The sequence below is a fragment of the Phacochoerus africanus genome, chromosome 8 (genome assembly GCF_016906955.1).
Source record: "Phacochoerus africanus isolate WHEZ1 chromosome 8, ROS_Pafr_v1, whole genome shotgun sequence".
NCBI classification, from domain to species: Eukaryota; Metazoa; Chordata; class Mammalia; order Artiodactyla; family Suidae; genus Phacochoerus; species Phacochoerus africanus.
This window is the reverse complement of record NC_062551.1, coordinates 116,660,146-116,684,668: the sequence shown is the minus strand read 5'-3', so window position 1 is coordinate 116,684,668 and position 24,523 is coordinate 116,660,146. Positions and strand designations below refer to the sequence as shown.

At 33.9% G+C, this 24,523-nt stretch overlaps 1 protein-coding gene across 1 annotated transcript in view; it reads left to right on the top strand.

Moving 5' to 3' along the window:
* CCDC178 (coiled-coil domain containing 178) overlaps positions 1-24,523 on the top strand; it is a 425,098-nt gene that overhangs the window by 60,495 nt on the left and 340,080 nt on the right. Inside the window, exons 9-11 of the mRNA XM_047791472.1 lie at positions 436-589; positions 18,675-18,770; positions 18,930-19,066. Of these exons, the coding sequence (XP_047647428.1) occupies positions 436-589; positions 18,675-18,770; positions 18,930-19,066 (387 nt within the window). The remainder of the gene's footprint in view (positions 1-435; positions 590-18,674; positions 18,771-18,929; positions 19,067-24,523) is intronic.

The following is a 24,523-nucleotide window of genomic DNA, read 5'->3' as shown; positions in this document are numbered from 1 at the left end:
TACATCTTCTTTTCTTTCATTCTTTTTTTTTGTTTTTGTTTTTTTTGTTTTTGTTTTTTTAGAGCTGTACCCATGGCACCTGGAGGTTCTCATGCTAGGGGTTGAATCAGATCTACATCTGCTGGCCTGCACCACAGCCACAGCAATAACAAAGCCCAGCCTGGTCTGTGACCTACACCATAGCTCACAGCAACGCTGGATTCTTAACCTGCTGATTGAGGTCAGGGATCAAACCTACATCCTCATGGGTACTAGTTGGGTTTGTTACCTTTGGGCCACAATAGGAACTCCCGGGAGTTGCTTTGAGATGGGAAAATTTTTAGAAATAAATAAATTCTACTGATCCACATTATCAAGTCAGAAGCTAATTTCAATTTAATTTAAAATATAATTTCCCCTTCAATGTGGACAAAATTGTGGTTTTTTTTCTCTTAGGAAAGAGATCAATAAACTTAACAATCTATGTAATTTCTACTCCACATCAATACAAAACGTTAACATTAATATTGAGGAGAATGAAGAAACAGTGTCTGAAGTATTGAGGGAAACAAAGTCATCAAAAAATGAATTAGATGCTTTATCAAAAATTGTAAGTTTTCATAATTAAAAGTAAGTTTGGTACTTTAAAGTTTGCTAAGTTTAAAAAATACTGACATTAGCTTTGCATCATGGCTATTTGAACTTATTCTCTGTCAATAATTAAATAGCAGCCAATTTTCCATCAATTTTGGTTTTCTATTGCATATTACCAGAATTTTAGCAGCTTAAAATAGCACCCATTTGTTTTTCTGTTTTGTTTGGTTTTGTTTTGTTTTTGTCTTTTTAGGGCCACACCCAGGGCATATGGTGGTTCCCAGGCTAGGGGTCGAATCAGAGCTGTAGCTGCCAGCCTACACCACAGCCACAGCAATGTGGGATCCAAGCTGTGTCTGCAACCCACACCACAGCTCATGGCAGTGCTGGATCCTTAACCCGCTGATCAAGGCCAGGGATGGAACCCCCGTCCTCATGTACTCTAGTCGGGTTTATTAACTGCTGAGCCACAACAGGAACTCCAAAATAGCACCCATTTGTTAACACAAAGTTTCTCTGGGTCATGGCTCAGCTGGTTCCTCTACTCTAGATTTTTTCCAACTGAAACTAAGGTGTCATCAGCCCTGCATTACTTTCTGGAAACCACACGATAAATCTGTTTTCAGGCTCATTCAGTTTTGGCAAAATTCAGTTCCTGTGGTTTTAGGACTGAGGTCCTTTGTTTCCTTGGTGACTGTCAGCCTGGGATCATTCTCAGCTCTTTTAGAAGCTACCTGCATCTGTTTGCTGGTTGTTCCCATCAGGAATGATAGGCTGAGTCCTCTTGGACTTGGTGTCTCCCTGACCGTCCCTTATGACCCTTTTCTGCCTTCCTCTTTTGTCACATCTCATTCACTATAGTAAAGAAAATAATAAAGTGGTGAAAAGAAATAATGGTTCAGAAAAAGGCAATAGTATACACATCCCTGTACCAATTTGCATTTCTACCTAGAGCTAAAATTATGTATTTTTGTGGAGTTTTTGCTACTTTCTATTATAAGGCTCTTTAATTGTGTCTCATTATGACTTTTTTTTTTGTCTTTTTGCTATTTCTTGGGCCACTCCTGCGGCATATGGAGGTTCCCAGGCTAGGGGTCGAATTGGAGCTGTAGCTGCCAGCCTACGCCAGAGCCACATCAACTCGGGATCCGAGCCGCGTCTGCAACCTACACCACAGCTCACGGCAACGCCGGATCATTAACCCACTGAGCAAGGGCAGGGACCGAACCCACAACCTCATGGTTCCTAGTTGGATTCCTTAACCACTGCGCCACGACTGGAACTCCCTCATTATGACTTTTTAAATTGAGTGAAACAGCATATCTTTATTGGCTTTTGGGGGTCAATTTGTTTTTCCTTTTCTATAATAAACCTATTTACTGATGCTTTTTACTATATAGGTTGAGTGATAGTTTTTTTTTTTTTAAACTAACCTTAGGAATTTGTTGTATGTTATGGATACTGAATATTTTAAAGTTACATGTTAAATATTTTCACCCCATATTCTTTCATTTCTTTATGGTAACTTCTGATGAAGAGAAACTTCAATTTTAATGTAGTAAAAGTTGTGACTATTTTCCTTTGAAGTGTTGTGATTTTTTCTCAACTTTTAAAATAAATTTTTCCTACCTTGAAGTCAAAACATATTCTCTGATATTTTATTCTAAATGGTTTGTAATTTTGCTTTTTGTATTTACCAGATACTTTTAGATTAAAATATGGTTAAAATATTCAAAATTGAGTTTTTTCTCATTCTATCTTTTATTTATAAATTTAGAAGTAATAAACTATCTCCAGAATTTTAGTAATGCCTATTTCACTGGCCAGATATAAAGCCAGGTATAAATCAATTTGAAATTCATATGTGGGTGAAGTGTGAAGTTAGGTACCAATTACAGTTTTTCTTACTTAGAAAATAAATTGTTATAATTTATTATGTTTATTTATATGTTAATATTTACTGCCATCTCTCACATATGAGGATTCCATATTTGTTATATGTGGCTCTCTTTTTCGATTCTTTTTACATTTTTTTGATCTACTTAACATCATTATCTCCATACCTAATGTCTACATTACTGAATTTCTATAGTGAGTTTTGATTATCTATTGTGATAAGTCTTCTAGTCTTATATTTCCTTATGAGTTTTAGGCTATTCCTGACTTTTGTCCTTCTATATAAATTTCAGTTTTTTTCATTTCCTTCAGAAATTTGATTGGAATTATGATTGGAATCTCATTCGTTTATGGATTATATGATAGAGCAATGAAATCTTTATACTGGGATCCTTGAAATGAACATGATTGATCTCTCCATTTATTTGGGTAGTTTTGCTAAATTAGACCTTAACCAATTTCCTGGAACTTTGTTGAAGGCAAACGCTCTGCGAAGTTAGCCTTCTGTGATCAGTCTTAGACAAATTAACCCTTCTATGGCCCCTAAATTTTAAGGTTATTTATTTTAAATTAAATTTTAATTCTGCTTTGTTCATAAAGGTAGTATATATTGTAGATATTATTTAAATTTTATTAAGGCTTAATTTGTTTCCTATTATATATGTAATTTGCATAATTTTTTACTTTGTTTTTAATTTTTTATTTTAAATGATTTTTTTCCATTATAGCTGGTTTTCTACTGTACAGGAAAGTGACCCAGTCACATATATATATATATACATTCTTTTTCTCACATTATCCTCCATCATGCTTCATCATAAGTGACTAGATGTAGTTCCCAGTGCTATACAGCAGGTCATTTTTTATTTTGGAAAAAGATTTTTTCTGATAGTGGGATTCAGTTCTATATAGGTTAATTTTGTGAACTGTGCTAGTTGTATTTAAATCTTTTATATTTCTGATTTATGTCCTGACTAATGTATCAATTGCTTTGAAAGCTGTATTAAAATATCTCAGTATGATAGTGGATTTTTAAATTATTTCTTCATTTTTATCTATCCATATTTTGCTTTATATAATTTGAAGCCGTATTTTTATTTTTTATTTTTCTTAAAAAATGGGCATAGATAAAGAGTTTAATTTAGCAGAGAAAATTACAAGTCCTAAAAACCCTTAATGAATATAAAATGGCAAGGAGTTCCCGTCATGGCACAGTGGAAACAAATCCAACTAGGAACCATGAGGTTGCAGGTTTGATCCTTGGCCTCATTCAGTGAGTTAAGGTTGTGGTGTTGCCATGAACTGTGGTGTAGATCGCAGATGCGGCTCGGACCTACGCTGCTGTGGCTGTGGTGTAGGCCAGCAGCCATAGCTCTGATTGGACTTCTAGCCTGGGAACTGCCATATGCTGCGGGTGTGGCCCTAAAAAGCAAAATAAATAAATAAATAAATAAATAAATAAATAAATAAATAAATAAAATGAATATAAAACGTCAAAATAACCAGGTACATAGAGTGAAACAGAAATTGAATTATTTTTCTTAATGAGATAATGTGCATTTATCATGTTATTTTTTTGATTAAAGTATAGCTGATTTACAGTGTTGTGTTATTTACTGCTATACAGCATAGTGACCCAGTCAAACATATATACACATTCTTTTTCTCAAACTATCTTCTACCATGTTTAATTCCAAGACATTGGATATAGTTCCCTGTCCTGTACAGTAGAACCTCATTGCTTATCTATTCTAAATATAATAGTTTGCATCTACCAATCCTAAATTTTCCATCTATCCCACTCCCTCCCTACTCCCTCTTGGCAACAAGTCTGTTCTCTGTGTCTGTGAGTCTGTTTCTGTTTTGTAGATGGGTTCATTTGTGCCATATATATATATTTTGCATTTTAGAGTCACACTTGTGACATATGGAGGTACCCAGGCTAGGCGTCTAATTGAAGCTGCAGCTGCCAGCCAACACCAGAGCCACAGCAATGCCAGATCAAAGCCACATCTGTGACCTGAACCACAGCTAACAGCAATGCCGGATCCCTTATCCACTGAGAGAGGCCACGGACCAAACCTGTGGCCTCATTGTTACTAATCTGATTCATTTCTGCTGCACCACAATAGGAACTCCTGTGTCATATTTTAGATTCTATGTATGAGTGATATCACATGGTGTTTGTCTTTCTCTTTCTGATTTATGAGGCCATATTTTTATATGATGAAGTTTAGAATGTTTAGTGTTGAGATTTTTCATATGATATATTTTATTTATGTTTTTGAGCTATAAATTATTAGAATTTTTGGAATGCATATTTCATTAACTGATGTGAAGCATAATAAACATCATTAACTTCTTGAATAGTTTAAGAATCTTATGATCCTTTCCTGACATATATTCTATTTTCCATCATGTTATGCCTGACTTTTTAAATTATTTCTGTATTAAGATAATTTCTTATTAATTTACACAATAAATATTTGATAATATTTATTCCCAACTCACAAACAACTCTTTCTGTCTAAGCAAAAATTTCTAATTGGCATTTATTTAGTTTCTTATTACTAAAGTATATATTGTACAAGCTTTTTTTCTTTTTTTTAAATTATTCAATGAGTTTTACTACATTTATAGTTGTACAATGATCATCACAACCCAGTTTTATAGCATTTCCATCCCAAAACCCCAGTGCATCCACCAACCCCTCAACCTGTCTCATTTGGAAACCATAAGTTTTTCAAAGTCTGTGAGTCAGCATCTGTTCTGAAAAGAAGTTCATTGTGTCCTTTTCTCAGATTCCATATGTCAGTGAAAGCATTTGATGTTTGTGTCTCATTGTCTGACTGACTTCACTTAGCATGATAATTCCTAGGTCCATCCATGTTGCTAAAAATGCCAGTATTTCATTCCTTTTAATGGCTGAGTAATATCCCACTGTGTATATGTACCACCTTTTCTTGATCCACTCCTCTGTCGATGGACATTTAGGTTGTTTCCGTGTCTTGGCTATCGAAAAGAGTGCTGTGGTGAACACTGGGATACATGTGTCTTTTCAAGTCATGGATTTCTCTGGATAGGGGCCCAGGAGTGGGATTGCTGGATCCAATGGTAGTTCTCTGGTTTTCTGAGGAATCTCCATCCTGTTGTCCACAGTGGTTGCACCAATTGACAGTCCCACCAACAGTGTCATAGGGTTCCTTTTTCTCCACACCCTCTCCAGCACTTACTGTTTGTAGACTTTTTGATGATGGCCATTCTGGCCGGTGAAAGGTGGCACCTCATAGTGGTTTTGATCTGCATCTCTCTAATGATGAGTGATGTTGAACATCTGTTCATGTGTTTTTGGCCATCTGTATGTGTTCTGTTTCTTTGGAGAACGGCCTGTTTAGATCTCCTGCCCATTTTTTTTTTTTTTTGATGGGTTTGATGGATTTTTTGGTATGGAGCTGCAGGAGGTGTTCATAAATTTTGGAGATTAATCCCTTGTCAGTTGATTCATTTGCAGATATTTTATCCCATTCTGCGGGTTGTCTTTTCATTGTGTTTAGGGTTTCCTTTGCTGTGCAGAAACTTTTAAGTTTGATTAGGTCCCATTTGTTTATTTTTGTTTTTACCGTCATTACTCTAAGATGTAGATCTGAGAAGATGTCGCTGTCATTTATGTCAGAGAGTGTTTGGCCTATGTTATCCTCTAAGAGTTTTGTGGTATCTGGTCTTATATCTAGGTCTTTAATCCATTTTGAGTTTACTTTTGTGTGTGGTGTTAGGAAGTGTTCTAATCTCATTCTGTTACATGTGGCTATCCAGTTTTCCCAGCACCACTTATTGAAGGGGCTGTCCTTTCTCCATTGTATATAGTCTTGCCTCCTTTGTCATAGATTAGTTGGCTGTAGGTGCATGGGTTTACTTCTGGGCTTTTTGTCCTGTTCCACTGATCAATATTTCTGTCTTTGTGCCAGTACCACAGGGTTTTGATGACTGTTGCTTTGTAGTATAGTCTGAAGTCCGGGAGCCTGGTTCCTCCAGTTCCATTTTTCTTTTTCAGGATGTCTTTGGCTATTCTGGGTCTTTTATGTTTCCAAACCAATTTTAAAATACCTTGTTGAAGTTCTGTGAAAACTGTCCTTGGTAATTTGATAGGGATTGCACTGAATCTGTAGATTGCCTTGGGTAATATAGCCATTTTGATAATATTGAGTCTTCCAATTCAAGAGAATGGTATGTCTTTCAAACTATTTGTGTCATCTTTGATTTCTTTCATCAGTGTCTTATAGTTTTCAGAGTGCAGGTCTTTTGTCTCCTTAGGTACGTTTACTCCTGGGTATTTTATTCTTTTGGATGTGATGGTAAACAGGACTGCTTCCCTAATTTCTCTTTCTGCTCTTTCATTGTTAGTGTATACAAATGCAGTCGATTTCTGTGTATTAATTTTGTATCCTGTGACTTTGCCAAATTCGTGGATGAGCTCTAACAGTTTTCTGGTAGAGTCTTTAAAAGGATTCTCTAGGTATAGTGTCATGTCATCTGCAAATAGGGATAGTTTTACTTCTACCTTTCCAATTTGGATTCCTTTTATTTCTTTTTCTTCTAATTGCCATGCCTAGGACTTCCAAAACTATGTTGAATAGCAGTGGTGACAGTGGACATCCCTGTCTTATTCCTGATCTCAGCAGGAATTCTTTCAGCTTTTCACCATTGAGAATGATGTTCACTATGGGCTTGTCATATATGGCCTTTATTATGTTGAGGTAGGTTCCTGCTATGCCCACTTTCTGAAGGGTTTTTAATCAGAAATGGGCGTTGGATTTTGTCAAAGGCTTTTTCCGTGTCTATTGAGAGGATCATATGGTTTTTATTCTTCAGTTTGTTAATGTGGTGTATCACACTGATGGATTTGCGGATATTGAAGAATCCTTCCATCCCTGGGGATAAATCCCACTTGGTCATGATATACAATCCTTTTAATGTACTGTTGGATGCGGTTTGCTAGTGTTTTGCTGAGGATTTCTGCTTCAATGTCCGCCAGTGAAAGTGGCCTGTAGTTTTCTTTGTTTGTGGTATCTTTGTCTGGTTTTGGTATCAGGGTGATGGTGACCTCATAGAATGAGTTTGGGAGTGTCCCTTCCTCTGCAATTTTTTGGACTAGTTTCAGAAGGATCAGTGTTAGCTCTTCTCCAAATGTTGGATGGAATTCACCTGTGAAGCCATCTGGTCCTGGACTTTTGTTTGCTGGAAGTTTTTTCATCACAGTTTTAATTTCAGTTCTTGTGATTGGTCCATTCATCTTTTCTCTTTCATCTTGGTTTAGTCTTGGAAGATTGTACTTTTCTGAGAATTTGTCCATTTCTTCTAGGTTTTCTGTTTTATTGGCATATAGTTGCATATAGTAGTCTCTTATGATCCTTTTTATTTCTGTGGTGTCCATTTTTCAGTGTTTTCCTTTTTCATTTCAAATTTTATTGATTTGAGTCCTCTCTCTTTTTTGCTTGATAAGTCTGGCTAAGGGTTTATCAATTTCGTTGATGTTTTGGAAGAACCACCTTTTCGTTTCATTGATCTTTTCTATGGTTTTCTTTGTTTCTATTTCATTGATTTCTGCTCTGATCTTTACGATTTCTTTCCTTCTACTAACTTTAGGTCTTGTCTGTTCTTCTCTCCCCAGCTGCTTTAGACGTAATGTTATTTTGTTTATTTGAGCTCTTTCTTGTTTCCTGAGGTGTGCTTGCTCTATACTTTCCTCTTAGAACTGCTTTTGCTGCAACCCATAGGTTTTGGAGTGTCATATCTTTGTTGTCATTTGCTTGTAGGTATTTTTTAATTTCCTCTTTGATTTCTTCAGTGATCCACTGGTGTTTAGTAGCATGTTGTTTCGTCTCCACGTGTTTGTGTTTTTTGCAGATTTTTTTCTTGTTGTTGATTTCCAGTCGTATAGTGTTGTAGTCAAAAAGATGCTTTATATGATTACAATTTTCTTAAAGTTACCAAGGCTTGATTTGTGGCCCAGAATGTGATTAATACAAGAGAATGTTCTGTGTGCACTTGAGAAGAATGTGTATTTCTGTTGCTTTTGGATGGAATGTCCTAAAAATATCTATTAGGTCCATCTGGTCTAATGCTTCATTCAGGGCCTGTGTTTCTTTGTTGATTTTCTGTCTGAATGATGCGTCCATTGTTGTAAGTGGAGTGTTAAAGTCCCCCACTATTGCTGAGTCATTGTCAGTTTCTTTTAAGTTTTGAACAGTTGCCTTATATATTGATGTGAACCTATATTGGATGCATATATATTTACAATTGTTACATCTTCTTTCATTGATCCTTTGATCATTATTTAATGCCCCTCTTTGTCTCTTATAGTATTCTTTATTTTAAGGTCTATTTTGTCATATATGAGTATTGATACTCCGGCTTTCTTTTGATTCCCATTTGCATGGAATATTTTCTTCCATCCTTCACTTTCAATTTGTATGTGTCCCTAGAAGTGATGTTAATCTTTTGAAGACAGCATATATATGGATCTTATTTTTGAATCCATTCAGCCAGTCTATGTCTTTTGGTTGGGGCGTTTAGTCCATTTACATTTAAGGTAATTATTGGTATGTATTTTACTATTGCCATTTTATTAACTGTTTTGGATTTTTTTTGTTGCTCTTTTTTCTTCTCTTCTTCTCTCCTCTTCTGGTTTGATTACTATCTTTAGTGTTGTATTTGTATTGACTTTACTTATTTGTGTGTATATCAATTGTATATTTTGTTGTGATGTAGGAGTCTCTACATAAACGAGAATGTTTTAAGCTGTTGGTCTCTTAATTGCAAGTATATCTCCAGTGTCCTGCATTTGTACCCACCTCTTCTCATGATTTCTCACTTCCTACCTTTATATTTATGCCTGTATGGTGAGCCTTGTCATTTGTGGTATTTTTCTTTCTGGTTGTGGCCTTTTCTTTTCTGCCTAGAGAAGTTCCTTTAGTATGTAGGCTGGTTTAGTGTTGCCACATTCTCTTAGCTTTTGCTTATCTGTAAAGCTTTTTATTTCTCCTTCAAATCTGAATGAGAGCCTTGCTGGGTAGGGTAATCTTGGTTGGAGGTTTTTTCTTTCATCATGTTAAGTATATCATGCCACTCCCTTCTGGCCTGCAGAGTTTCTGCTGAAAAATATGCTGATAACCTTATTGGGGTTTCCCTTGTATGTTATTTGTTTCTTTTCCCTAGCTTCTTTCAAGATTTACTCTTTGTCTTCATTTTTGTGTCAGTTTGATTAATATGCCTCTCAGGGTGTTCCTCCTTGGGTTTATTTTATGTGGTACTCATTGCACTTCCCGGATTTGAGTGAGTGGTTCCTTTCCCATGTTAGGGAAGTTTTTGGCTATTATCTCTTTGAATAATTTTTTCTGTATCTTTCTCTCTCTTCTCCCTCTCTGGCACCCCATAATACAGATGTTGGTGTGTTTAACTTTGTTTCAGAATTCTCTGGGACTTTCTATATTTCTTTTCAATCTTTTTTCTCTTTTCTGTACCACATCCATGATTCCCACTAGGCTTTCCTCCACTTCACTTATTCATTTTTCTGCCTCCTGTAGTCTGCTGTTGGTTGCTTCTAATGAATGTTTTATTTCAGTTACTGTATTTTGCATCTCTTGTTGCCTAAGTTTTAAATCTTGTGTTTCTTAGCTGAAGTTTGCTGTAAATTATCAATCTTATCCTCCAGTTTATTTCCAGTGTCTTGCATCATCTTCCCCCTCATTAGTCTAAAGTCTTTTTCCTGGAGGCTGATAATCTCCTGATCACTTAGCTGTTTTTCTGAGGTTTTTTTTTTTTCTTGTTCCTTTATCTGAGTTATAGTTCTCTGACTTTTCATACTTATAGGTTTTTGGTGTGGTGACCTTTTTGCAGACTATAGAGTTGTAGCCTCTCTTACTTCTGGTGTCTGCCCCCCTTGTGGCTGAAGTCAGTGTTGGGGCTTCCTGATGGGATGGACTGGTTCCTGCCCACTGGTAGGTTGGGCTGTTTCCTTTCCCTCTGGTGAGTGGGGCTTTGTCTCTGGGTTAGCTTAGAAGCAGCTGTGTGCCTGGGGGTTCTTTAGGCACCCTGTTTACTGATGGGTGGGGATGGGTTATTGTTTGGCCTGAGATTTCTCAGCACGGATGGATGGGGCCAGATTTTCCCCAAATGGCCACCTCTAGAGTAATACATGGTGGTGAATATCCCCAGACCTTTGCCTCCAATGTCCTTCCCGTTTAATGAGACACAATCTGCCCCCTTTTTTCCCAGGAGTTCCTCCAAGAACTGCCATCATGTCTGACCCAGATTCTATGGAGACTCTGCTTTGCCCTGGGACCCAGTGCACATGAAAGTCTAGGTGCCCCTTTCAAGAATGGGTCTTTGTTTCTGCCAATCCTGTGGAGCTCCCATTCTCAAGCCCCACTGGCTTTCAATGCCAGATGCTCTGGGGGCTCTTTCTCCCAATGCCAGATTCCCAGGCATAGTGACTTGACATGGGGCTCAGAACTCTCACTCACTCCTATAGGTGAGTCTCTGTGATGCAATTACTTTCCAGTCTGTGGTCTTCCCACCTGGCAGGTATGGGGTTGCTTATAATTGCGTCTCCTACTGTCTTGATTTTTGTGGCATCCTCTTTGTCTTCTAGGATATGATATCTTTTTGAAAGTTTCCAGCCCATTTGGTTACAGGTTGTTCAGCATTTGATTGTAATTCTGTTGTTTTTATGAGAGAAGGTAAGCTCTAGTCCCTCTATTCTGCCATCTTAATCCCTACAAGCTTCTTAAGTAAGTTAGATTTGCAAGTCTCAAAATTTTATTTCCCTGAAAATTTCTTATTTTGTGCTTATTTATGCATTGTGAGTAGTATGTACCAGAATTGATATGAAAGTTATTTACACCACTGAAGAGGCAATTTAGAAGAATCCAGAAATGGGAAAGCCTGAAAATACTAAACTAAAACCACTGGGCTTCTGTGCCACAGGGGATGGGACGGCATCAGTGAGTTGGAAGAAACTGATCTTTTGTAGATAGTAATTCAGGTCTCTCTGCAGTTGGCACTTCTTACTCTCTCCACTTCTCTTTTGCTACCTCTTTCCTTCTACTGCTGTTCTCTGGCTACTCTTGACGAACCACAAGATGCCAGATTATGTTTGTTTGCTTCCAGCTTTTCGTGAATTCTGTTCCTTCTGATTATAATGTCAGTGGTCAGCTCTGTTCATCCTCTCAATCCTACCATAGTCTGGCTGAATCCTTTCATTTTAAACCTTAACTTAGAAGAAGGGAAATCCTTGGTGAGATCATCTCTTCACTTCGTTTTGTCTGCTTTGAACTCTCATTGTACTCAGTGTTTTCCTCCCATACTGGTACTTACAAAAATCTATTGAAATCAGTAATTACTTGTCCTCTTCTTTTTAGATTGTAAGGACTGGAGATGAATTGTTATTTTTGTTTTCTTTTTGTAACTTGCACAGTTACAAATTAGACATACAGTAAAATATCAAATTAGGCATTCAAAAAAAAATCCGTATTAGGCTTCTTCAATGAGTGAGTTAACCAATGAATAAATGAAAGAAAAAAAGGAAGGAAGGAGAAAAAGAAGGAATGAAGGAGAAAGGGAGGGAGGAAGGGAAAATGGGGGAAAATGACTTCACCTTGTGAGCCTAGAAAGCACTTGATGAGGTGGAATGTAGAGTGTATACATTGAAATAATCCTTGATGATCTAAAAGAATGCATGTAGCTTTCCTACATATAATTTCTTTCCAGGGACAGCTATAAGCATCAGGGAAGTATAGCACAGCCAATAAAAACTTTAAAATATTAAACAATGTTGTCAAACAGTTATGACTTCAATTTTCTAATTGTGCTAAAACTGATCATTTAAAAGTATCACTGTTAATACAATATTTTTAAAGAGGGAAAATTCATTCACTAAACCTAAAATCATGTTTTTATTTGTCTATCATCTCTAAAATGGCAAGTCTGGTCCTCTATAACAAAATGTTATTTTTGGTGAGGTATTGTGAATGTATTTATAAGGTTAATAATATTTTTCAATTATAGGAAGCATTTGTGAACTATCATACTTTCTAGGGAAGATGAAAACATGATGAAGTTTAGACTTTTTTTTCTGTATTTTGCTCATTATCAAAACATTTAAGCTAGATTTTCAAAGTGGGCATGTTAAGCACTCAATTAAAAGCAATGATGTGGATCATTTCCATGCATTATTTTTTGGTGCGCAATTGAAACTTCTAGTTCAAGAGAAAAATGCAAGATTTGTGCTGCCTAATTGCACATACAACCTAACTGATCTTTTAAAATTTCAGGGCATATCGTGCTTCCAATTTAGTATCTTTACCTCATTAATGTACACTTTTCTCTAATTTGTATTGTCAAGGCATCCTATGAAACAAAATTTTCTCCCTCTCATTTCTTCAATGGCTTTTGTAAAATAGAAAACATCCTGAAATTGGTTAAATACCTTAAAAATATTGTCAAGATCAGATTTGTTTTAAATGTAAAATAAAGCTTTTTAATAATTTTTTTTCTCCCATGTTTTCTTTGAAGTCTACTTCTCTCATAGTTCAGGAATTATTTTTCAGAATATAATTATCTTCAACTCTTTGTTTCTTGTGATATTAAAGAAACAGCCATCTGCATTTCATTTTAGTTAACTGATAAAATAATGCAAAAAATGACTTTTAAAGGTAAAGAAATCCTTTATGATTTTTTCTTATTTTATTGAGTGACAGGCATATAAATCTTATTTAAGTTAAGTGAATTATTATTATTATTATTTTTTGTCTTTTTGCCATTTCTAGGGCCGCTTCTGCAGCATATGGAGGTTCCCAGGCTAGGGTTCTAATCGGAGGTGCAGCCGCCGGCCTACACCTGAGCCACAACAATGTGGGATCTGAGCCTCGTCTGCAACCTACACCACAGCTCACAGCAATGCCGGATCCTTAACCAACTGAGCAAGGTCAGGGATTGAACCCACAACCTTATAGTTCCTAGTCAGATTCATTAACCACTGAGCCATGACGGGAACTCACAGTGAATTCTTTGCGTATATACATGATCTTTTCATACTTTTGGGTTTTGTCTTTGTTGGTACAAATGTAATATTTATCGCTAGCTTTTGATCTGTGTACTCTTAAGTATAAATCCAAATACCACAAAACACCCATTAAACTATACCTTTTGATTCATATTTTTAATCTCAAAATATTTCAAATGAAGCAATTTATTTATTAAAACTACATAAGCCATAAATTATTATTAATACTATTAATTTACCATTTAAAGAAGCTGAGTCATTTTTCTCATGGACACAGTTATTAAATGTTGCAGCCAAGCTGCAATGCAGTTTTTGCTACTGTTTCATTATACAATGTGTTATATGGATAAAGTGTGGTAACATGTATAAAATTATTCATTGCTAATTTTTCACCATAAGTTTTTAATCTTTTATTATGTGGCATATGTTTAAAATATTAAATAATATCTATGAAATTGGCTGTGTTAATTTCAGTTTTTTTTTTTAAAGAGTGATTAATGTTATCTCAATAGTGAGGTCAAACATGTTCATTATCATTAGAGATTTTAAAAATAAACTCAGGTTATAAAAATTATCAGGAATAGATGATTACTTACACAGAATGCTTTATAAGCATCTGTGAAGATGATTTTAAATGGTTTTTCATTTGACCTATTGAAATGATGAATTGTATTAAAATTGAACAACTTTTAAATTCTTAGAGTGAACTCTTCTTGGTTATAGTTTATTGTTCTTTTAATTTACTGCTGTGTTTGATTGCAATTATTTTATTTAAGATTTTGCATCCATATTCATAAGTTAGTCTGTATGGCAGTGTTCTTAATTTATCTATATTTGATAGATTTCTTATCAGGATTATGCCTGCTTTATAAAATGAATTGTGAAGCCTTTCTTCCTTTTTTTTATTACTTGGAGAATTGATATAGATTTGAATAACTTTATCTTGAAGTTTTGATAGAACACCTTGGTGAATATATGACTGTTGTTTTTATTTTTTTAATTGTTTGAATTATGGCTTTATTTTTCATGGGCAGTTATTTTATCATGGTTGGTCCTAGGTTATATTTCTCCTTGATATTCATTTATAATTTCAATGGACCTAGAAATAATCCAAATGGATTATTTTCAGGTGTAACATAATATGATATAGAATGCTCTTTCATACTTCTGCTTATCTCTTATGTCTAATTATTATATATATTTTTCTCTTTTTAAATTAGATGTTCACATTTTTAAAAATTGAATTAAAAAATGGATATGGCTCTTAGACCAAGTAGTTTTACAATTTTCCAATTTCTGAAATGTTTACGCTTCCATAGTTATAATTTTCTTATTTTTAAAATTTATTCTATTTGTTTTTAATTTCTGCTTTCCTGTTTTAAATGCTCCATGTTTTTGTTTTTAAAGCTTTCCCTAAGATCAGTTGCAATTCTTGTTACACTTTGCAGCAAACCTCTTGAAAGGCTTTTCATTCACTGTCTCTTTTTTCCTTCCATTCCCACTTCAGATGACTCCCAGTCATGACACTTCACCACCACACTAACACTGCAGTTGCTACTTTTTTGTTGGTCCTCTTTTCTTGCTTATGATCTTCATAAAATCTGGTGGGATTGGTTACATAAACTATTATCTAAAATTATTTTAGGCGCTTTTTGAATAGCACAAATACTTAATGTTCATCCCTCAAATTTTAGAATATACTCAGGTGAGAAGAATAAATTACTGATGTATTATCTCACTGTTTCGATGTAGTCACTACTAAAATTTTGTTGCATATAACAGGCTTGTAATATATTTTAAAAGGATATTATCATATGCATACAGTAATTGACATGTTTTTCCTTATATAAAAATGCTTCCAAAGTCATATTTTACAATATAATTTTAATTATTGAGTGTTTCTTGGATCCTTGTGTTGGACATTCAGGAGGTTTTCAGTTTTAAGTATTATAAACAAAGGTGTGATAGGTATCTTTAAAACTTTTAAATATTAATATAATTATACATTTTACAAATATTATGATTGAAGCAAAGTTGAATGGTGTAGTATTAGAAGCTCAAATAAACATCATATATTCCTTTTATTTCTGATAAGGCTTAAAATGATTTGCCTGAATTTTCACATTTTACAAAATTCTTTTGTAATTTGATGTATTATTGTTTTACAGTGTGTTAATTTCTGCTGTATAGCACAGTGACTCGGAGATATATATATACACACACACTCTCTTTTTTATATTATTTTCCATTATGTTTTATCATAGGACATTGAATGTAGTTCTCTATGCTATACAGTATGATCTTGTTGATTATCCCCTCCATGTATTCCAGCTTACATTTTCCAAAACTCTTAAAACTTTTAACTTTGTCTTTTTTTCATCTTACTTTTTTAATGACAGTATCCATTAATTGAGGTTCTTGGCTTTCATATCATTAATCCTATAGAGGTATTGTCTATTGGAGCTTGTAATGCAACTTGTTTTTAATTCAAGATCTGGGTTATACTAACTTACTCTTTAAATCAAATGTTGTTGATATTAGCATTTTTTCTTTGAATCTTAAAGAATTTTTGAATATCACTTTAAACATTAACCAAAATTACATAATGACTGTTGGTGTTTACATTGTTTTAAATTCAGAGGGTTTTTTTCCCTTGAATATCGTTTGTGATTATAACAAATTACTTGATTTTGTCATAGTTGAACATTATTTATATTGTAAAAGAGATAAATTTTGGAAATTTTATAATTGATTTGGATGAGGTGGGGAGCTAAGAAAAGTTACTGGCATTGCAACCAATAGCACAGATTTAAAATTACTGGAAATAAAACTCTCCCTCCTCCCCAGGATGTTTCTGTTACTTGTTTACTGGAGTTCTTACCTGTTTGTTTAGTGACCTTTCTGAATGAATTCTGTAAAATCTTCTTTGTCCTGTGTAACCACTGAAGTTTCTTCTTAGTTATCTTAGTGGTATGTTAACTAAGATAACTAAGTGGTCTATTATCAACTCTGTCTTAGTTTTCACTTCCTGCTTTCCTGGAGCCTCAAGGTCACCCAGGGAGAGATACAATTTTAAAGGGCTTCTCAGAGTATGTGACCAGCCCTGGGCTTTCACATATCCTTCTGTATTTGCAGCTTTCTAGATTCCCAGAATTGTGGTGGAGCTTCACAAAGCCACTATGGCTATCTTATTCTCCTCAAAAACTTAATTAATTAGTCAATTAGTCAATTAATTAATTTTCTTTTTCTTTTTACCACCACACCTGTAGCATATGAAAGTTCCCGGGACTAGGGGTCAAATTAGAGCTGCAGTGGCTGGCCTGTGCTACAGCTGGTGAACTGTGCTACAGCCACAGCATGCTGGATCTCAGCTGCATCTGTGACCTACACTGCAGCTTGCGGCAACGCTGGATCCTTAACCCACTCATTGAGGCCAGGGATCAAATGCGCATCCTTATAGAGACAATGTCAGGTCTTGTGATCTGCCACAATGACCTGCCACCAGAACATTGGGCTTTTATTTCACATTTTTCTCTGTCTTATTTTTTCTTCAGTCTTGTTTATGGTGTCTTTGCCCCATAGCTTTTGTAAAATATGCTGTGAAACATGTCATCAAATCTTTTCAGTTTCTTTGGTAAGATGACATTCTCCTTCAGCCCAGGATTATACACATAAACTCATATTGATTATTCTAATAATTTGCACTATTTTGTATTTGCATTTAGGTTTTTATTAATCAGAAATTTATTTTTGTTATGATGCAAGTTAGATGTGAAGTAGAAAGACCACTTTTTTTAAAAACAGAGATTCTACATTATTCCAGTCCCATTAACTAAAGTAAATTATCTCGCTCTCACTGAATTAAAACACTGCTTTAAAAAACTAATTCAGATCTATTTTTGGCTCTAGTTTTTCTTCTATTCTTTATTGCAAAAAAAATCCTTTAATATAGTGGTTTTTTAAAGATGTTTTAATATCTGGTAGCATGTATCCAAGATTATTCTTATTTTCCATATACTTTTTGGCTAGTCTCACATATTTTTACTGCCATATTAATTTTATTTCATTCAGTTTAAAAGAGAATACTCCTTTTTATTATGTCTATATTAATTTTTTTATTAAACTTCTGCATGAAATATCATTTTCTTATTTAAAGCTTTTAAAAAAGAATGTGTGTTTGATGTATTATAGGCCCTTCCTTTTGTTTTGAATTTATTTCCAAATATTTTTTGATAACAATTTTTAATATGTCACAATATTTTAAAAGATTATTGCTCTTATAGATAAAAGCTATTAATTTCCTTAGTCATTTTACCAAAAATCATTTACTGTAATTTTTGAAAGAACCTTCTGTTTTCCTAGGTATTCAGTCAGATCGTCTAAAATTGAAAACATATTACTATTCGTATTCAGTATTGTACTAGTAACATTTTGTTTATTACCCACTTGCATTTAGCTAAATTTCACAAAACATGATTAATAGTAGTGGTGATGAAAAATAATCTGGTCTCATTTTTGAGTTCATTTGGCATGCGTTCAGCATTTTATAATTTATTTTCGTATTTTCTGTAGGTTCTTTGTATTATATCTGGGTGTGTTTTCCTTGTGCTAGTTTAAAAATTATGTAAACTAGATAGTGAATTTATTAAATGGCTTTTTTTAGAGTGTTGGCCATATTCATGTTATATTTTTAATTTGTTGACAAGAAGTTCTCTTGTGGTGCAGTGGGTTAAGGATCCAGTGTTCCACTGCAGTGGCTTGGGTTGCCGCCATGGTGTGGGTTCAGTTCCTGGCATGGGAACTTCCACATGCTGCAGGTGTGGCCAAAAAATAGTAATAATTTGCTGATGGAAGCAGTTATTTTTTGGATTTTCTAATTTTTATCAATTCTAAGAACATAACTAGAATTTATTTTATCATGAGTAATTTTCAGTTGAATGTTAGACTTGATCTGCTATTTTTTATTCAGAATCTTGCATAGTTTTCATAAGTGAAAACAGTCTATTGCATTATTTTATAATATTTTAGTCAACATTTATTAAGTTATAGTAGTTGAATAATTTGAAAGATAATCTGTTTCTTACTTTACAAAAGAATGGAAAACTCCACAGTTTATTTGTGTGTGTGTGTATTTTTTTCTTAGCTCGATGATTTGAAAAGAGTTCATGATCAACTAGTCTGGAAGGGAAAAATTTATGAAAGTGAATATATGGAAGCACTTAATAACTTTTATGCCACAGTAAGTTGACCTTTCCCTACTTCCTGCTAGAGTTCCATTCTCTATTCTCGATTATTAACTCATACAGCTATAAGTGATTTTATTATTATACATCTTTTTTCTTTTTGAGTTACATAAACATATAAATAACATAAATGATTCTTTTTTTCTTTTTTATAGAAAAGAGCTTGGGATATTAAGCTTTCTAATATCGCAAAAGATTTTTCAGATGTCTCAATAGCGTATTCTCGGTTGATGGAAGAAAATAAAAGACTTGGGATTGATATTGAAAATGTATTAGGTTATATCAATGACAGGTAATATTGCAAATATGATTTTCATTCTTATATAACATATATTTTAAATATGATAAGTCACTTCATTTTTGTGTTTCTGGGATGGTACAGTGGTGTTTGTTTTTATCATTAGCTTAAATTTTATTTGTCCCAAATGTTGCTCTTTACTCATTCTAAATTGCTTTAGAAAAACCAAAATAGCTTGAAAAAGTTCTAATGTTTTACATTCATTCACATTACTTCCTTTTAACATATCCTCTTATACTCAAAGATGCTTTAAAATATCAGGCTCATAATCTCCTTTAGTCAATCCTCTGTTCTTCCCTGAAACTACAAAACTAGATTTCTTAGCTCAGGAACCTATGAATTTTCTTGATTCCTCTTTCTATTTCAACCTCCATATTCAACATGTTGACAAAAAATATTCCACATACTAAATATCTTTTTAATCTGTCTGCTTCTCTGGTCACTACCAGTCTGGTACAAGCTGTCACCATGTGTTACATGAACTTATGGTATTTTCCAAAGCTGGTTTACCTGCAATAACTATGCTCCCTTTCTAACCCACTGTCTGCCTTGTAGTAGGTGCATTCTTTTTTTTTTTTTAATAGAAATATGATCAGTTTCCCTCTACTTGCATTAATTTTAGCAGAGGTAAGAGGGCAGCATCCCTCGTTAAGGTATTCCTATCCTTAATAGGCAGGCATGCCAATCTCTGCAGTCTCCTATCACACATGGTTCTCCTTTGTTGTTTGGTTCAAAAATAATGGCTGTACTTCAGTTTCTTCTACTCATCACATATTTTTACTGGCCCATATGGTGTTTTTATGCTAATTCCTTTTCTGTAAGTGTTTTTCTCTAACTTCTACCTAGTTAATTACTATTTATCCTAATCTTTCAGCTTAGAAGTTAGTCCTAGGAAGCTTTCATCGACTGTCCAGTTAAATCCAGTTCCTTTATTATGCGTTTTTATGTGGCAGGGAGGTAGGAGATCATTTTAAGGGGTTTGGAATCTGTTGAAGACTATGGAAATCCACTAAAGAAGTTGTGTAGTCGGATTTCTCTTTTAAAGATATAATTTTAGTGGTAGTTGGATGAGTTAAAGTCTGAATAAAAAAAAGTGTGAATAAAGTTTGATGGTGGTCTCAGATATTAAATGAGAAATATTTGGGGGATAAAAAGAAAGGTTGAATGGAAGATGTTGATATGTTTGATTTGGAATTGAGCATGGCATGATTCAAGTGTAAGTGTCTAGATATCACTTTTATTTATGGGTCTGGAGTTGAGGAAAGATATTTAGGGAGGTCAATGTTAGAATTAAATGCGGAAGTACTTTAAATTGGCAAGCAAACATTTTCATGTTTATCACATTATATGCTTATTAGAAATTAGAATTTTTGAGAGGTAGAATTTTTTGTGGATAAACTATAACACTAGGTCATATATCAATGTAATATAAGGTTTCCTTAATAATCCGATAAAGCAGAATCAAGAAATATAGTTAATAGACTTTATCCACTAACAAAAACAGCCCTATTCATTATGGAAACTACAAATATCTACTTAGAAAATATAAGGGAAAAAAAAAGCTTGTTCATTAGAAAAAAAACCCAAATTCAACTAAAAAGATATAAATGTGAAATAGGAAACGTCTATGAAGAAAACACCAAATAAGATTGAAATTTATTAAAATGTATTTTATTATTTATTTAAAATATTTTTCAGCTTTATTGAAATATAATTGACATATGTGTTATATAAATACATAAAAGTATATTTATTTAAGGTATACAAAACAATGTTTTTTTATTAAGACTTTATTTTTTAGAAGAGCAATTATGTTCACAACAAATTTGAAGGAAAGATACAGAAATGTCCCATATATCCCTTGCCCCATACATGCACAGCCTCTCTCATTATCAACATTCCTCATCACAGTTGTGCCTTGGGCATAATTGATGAAGCTAGATTGACACATCATAGTCACTCACAAGTCCATATTCTACTTTAGAGTTCACTCTTGGTATTGTACCATTCAATGAAGTCGGACAAATGTATAGTGATATGTATCTACCATAATGGTATCATACAAAGTGTTTTCACTACCTAAAAATCCTGTTTTCTGTTTATTCATCCTGTGGCCCCCTGCCCAAATTATAGCAACCCTTGGTCTTTTTACTGTCTCCATAGTTTATCTTTTACAGAATGTCATATATTTGGAAGCATATATTACATAGCCTTTTAAGATTTGCTTCTTTCAATTACTAATATGCACTTAAGGTTCCTCCATGTGTCTTTTTGGCTTGATAGCCCATTTCCTTTTAGCATTGAATCATATTCCATAACTGGTTGTACAGTTTATTTATCCACTCACCTATTAAAGAGCATCTTGGTTACCTTCAAGTTTTGCCCATTGTAGACATCTATGTGCATATTTTTGCATGGACAGGAGTTTTCAGGTCCCTTGAGAAGATATCGAGCAAAATTATTAAGAATGTTTACTTTCATAAGAAACTGTAAAAATGTTTTCCAAAGTGGTTGTACCATTTTTCATTCTTACCAACAAAGCATGAGAGTTCCTTTTGACCAACATCCTTGCCTATATTTGGTGTTGTCTGTGTTCAAGATTTTGGCTGTTCTAATCGGTGTGTAGTGATATCTTCTTGTTTTAGTTTGCATTTCTCTGATGGCATGATTAGGAGCATCTTTGCATGAGCTTATTTTCCATTATATATCTTGTTTGGTAAGGTGTCTGTTAAAGTCTTTGTTCCATTTTTTAATCGGGTTGTTTGTTTTCTTACTGTTGAGTTTTCAGATTTATTTGTATATTTTGTATTGTAACACTTTATCACATGAGTCTTTTGCAAATATTTTCTCCCAGTCTGTGGATTGTCTTCTCACTCTCTTGGACATTACCTTTCCCAGAGCATGGATTGTGCCTTTGGTGTTATATTTAAAAAGTCATTGCCTTATCTAGGCATTTTCCTATATGGCTATCTCCTAGGAGTTTTATAGTTGTGTGTTTTACACTTAGGTCTACTGTTCTCAGTTAATTTTATGAAGTATGTAATGTCTGTGTCTATCTTCATTTTTTTTTTTTTTTGCATATAGATGTTCAGTTGTCTGGAACCATTTGTAGAAAAGATGATCTTTGCTCCACTGTATTGTCTTTGCCTCTTTGTCAAAGATCAATTGATTGTATTCCTGTGAGTCTAATTCTGGGATGCTGTCTACATTGATTTATGTGTTTATTGTTTTGCTAGTACTCCATTGTCTTGATTAATGTAGCTTTATAGTAAGAAAAAGATTTCTTAAATGAGTAAGTGGAGGGGCAGATCAAAGTTTTGAATAGGAGAAAATAATAGGAAAAAGTCAGGTTCAAACCAAATAAATTTTTATTGTGATTATATCAAAGCTCCTCATGTAATAATATTTTATAATTAATGAAATTATTATCAGGTGAAACTAACCAAAGTAGTTTTTAAATGATGTTTCATGGTGGTAAACAGCTCCATGTTATATATTCAAATATAAAAAAATATATAATTTTTATACTCTTTATACTGGCCAAAGTATAAATAACTTGATAATTGAAACATCACAAGATACTAAAAACAATTAATTATAAATGAAAATGTTAAAGATACCTCTTATAATACAGTTTTTAAACATAAAATCCAAGGACTAAATCTAGCAGAAGAGAGGTATAATAACTCTGCACAGAAGACTGAAAAATATTATTGAGACAAATTAAAGAAGATGCAAATAAATAGAGGAGAGAGGACATATATTGGCCATGGATTGGAACACTCAATATTATGCAGATATTCACACAATCACCAAGAATTTCTAGCATATTCTGTGTTTCTGTGCATGTGTGTGTATGAGTAAACTCAAAAAACCTTTCTAAAATGTATAGGAAAAATCAGAGAAGCAAGAATATTCAAAACAATGTTGAACTAAGCTTGAGAACTTAACATTTTCCAAAAATGTTAACAAAGTTGAGTATGTAAGATGACTCACAAGATGACTTGGTGCAAGGATAGATAGATAGACTAGTGGAACTGAATAGAAAGTCCAGAAATACATTCAATTGATTTGTGACAAATGTGCCATTGCAGGGTAGTGAGGAGTAAGTGACCTTTAATAGACATGTAAAAACAATAAATATTTACTCCTACCCATCCTCACATACAGTTGTCCATTTTTGTGGAATTTTAAATGTGAAATTTAAAATAATAAAAAAACTCTAACAGGAAACAAAGGAAAATATATTACTAAATACAGGAAGAGCGTAGTATTTTTTTGAAATAGAAAAACAAACACCATAATTTTTTAAAGTGAAGAATAAAAACACCATTAAGTCAGTGAAAGGACAGAACACAGACTGATAGAACATATATAATACCTATATCTGAGGAGATAAATTGATACATCAAACAATATTAAAGTTAATGATAGATATAAATATCATAAATATAATTGTATAAAATAATGACATGAAAATAATTAAAATTAAAAAACAAATCTTCCAATAATAAGGGGCAAAAGACTTGCACAGTCACATTGCCAGTGAGCATATCCAAATGCACAATGATAATGAAAAGGAGCTTGATTTCTCAGGGAATATAGACCAAAACTACAGTGAAATGCCACTACACATTTGTAATAATGGCTAAAATGCAGGCTATAAGTGCCTTAGCTGATGGCCAGGAAGGTGGAGCAGCTAGAATGCACCCACACTGCTGGTGGGAGTATAATTTTATAGAATATATTTTAGCAGTGAATACTAGTGAGTTAGACACATTCCACTAGAAAATTGTACACGTGTTCATTAAACTCACTTACATGAATGTTGATAGAAGCATTATTTTAATAGCCACTGACTAAAAAACATTTAAATGTGCCGGGGCCAGCTCAGCAGGATGGGGCTGAAGAACGGGTGCTGTGGAACTTAAGGAAAAATAGTTAACATAAAACAAGACACAGAGACATTTATCTTAAGTAGAGGTGGGAGCCGGGGGACTCAAGGTCTCAGGGACCCAGAGCGCTGCCTCAAGAAACCACACTGCTTTTATTGTGCTCTTTAGATGAGATCAAGTGAGGAGTGGCTATGGGTGGATGATACAGGGTTTGTTTACTATTATATAAGTTCTTTTACTATTTAAAAAGCCACTTAGGTGGTAAAAGGTTAAACTCTTACTCTGACCTCTAGGCACATAACAGTACTTAAGCTTAAGTCACTTATGCCTTTAGGTCTTTGCTCTTAAGCTTAAGTCATTTACCAGCACTGTGACTGTTTTTCCAAGAAGGAAGATGGGATAAAATAAAACAAGAAGATGGGATAAAGTAAAGAAGGACAAGATGGAGTTTTCAAAGAAACATGTCTTGCGACATAAATGTATATAAAGAATAGAATGGAAAGATAAAATGTAATATATTCATGCAATGTAAGCAATGTAAGCAATGAGAGTGAAC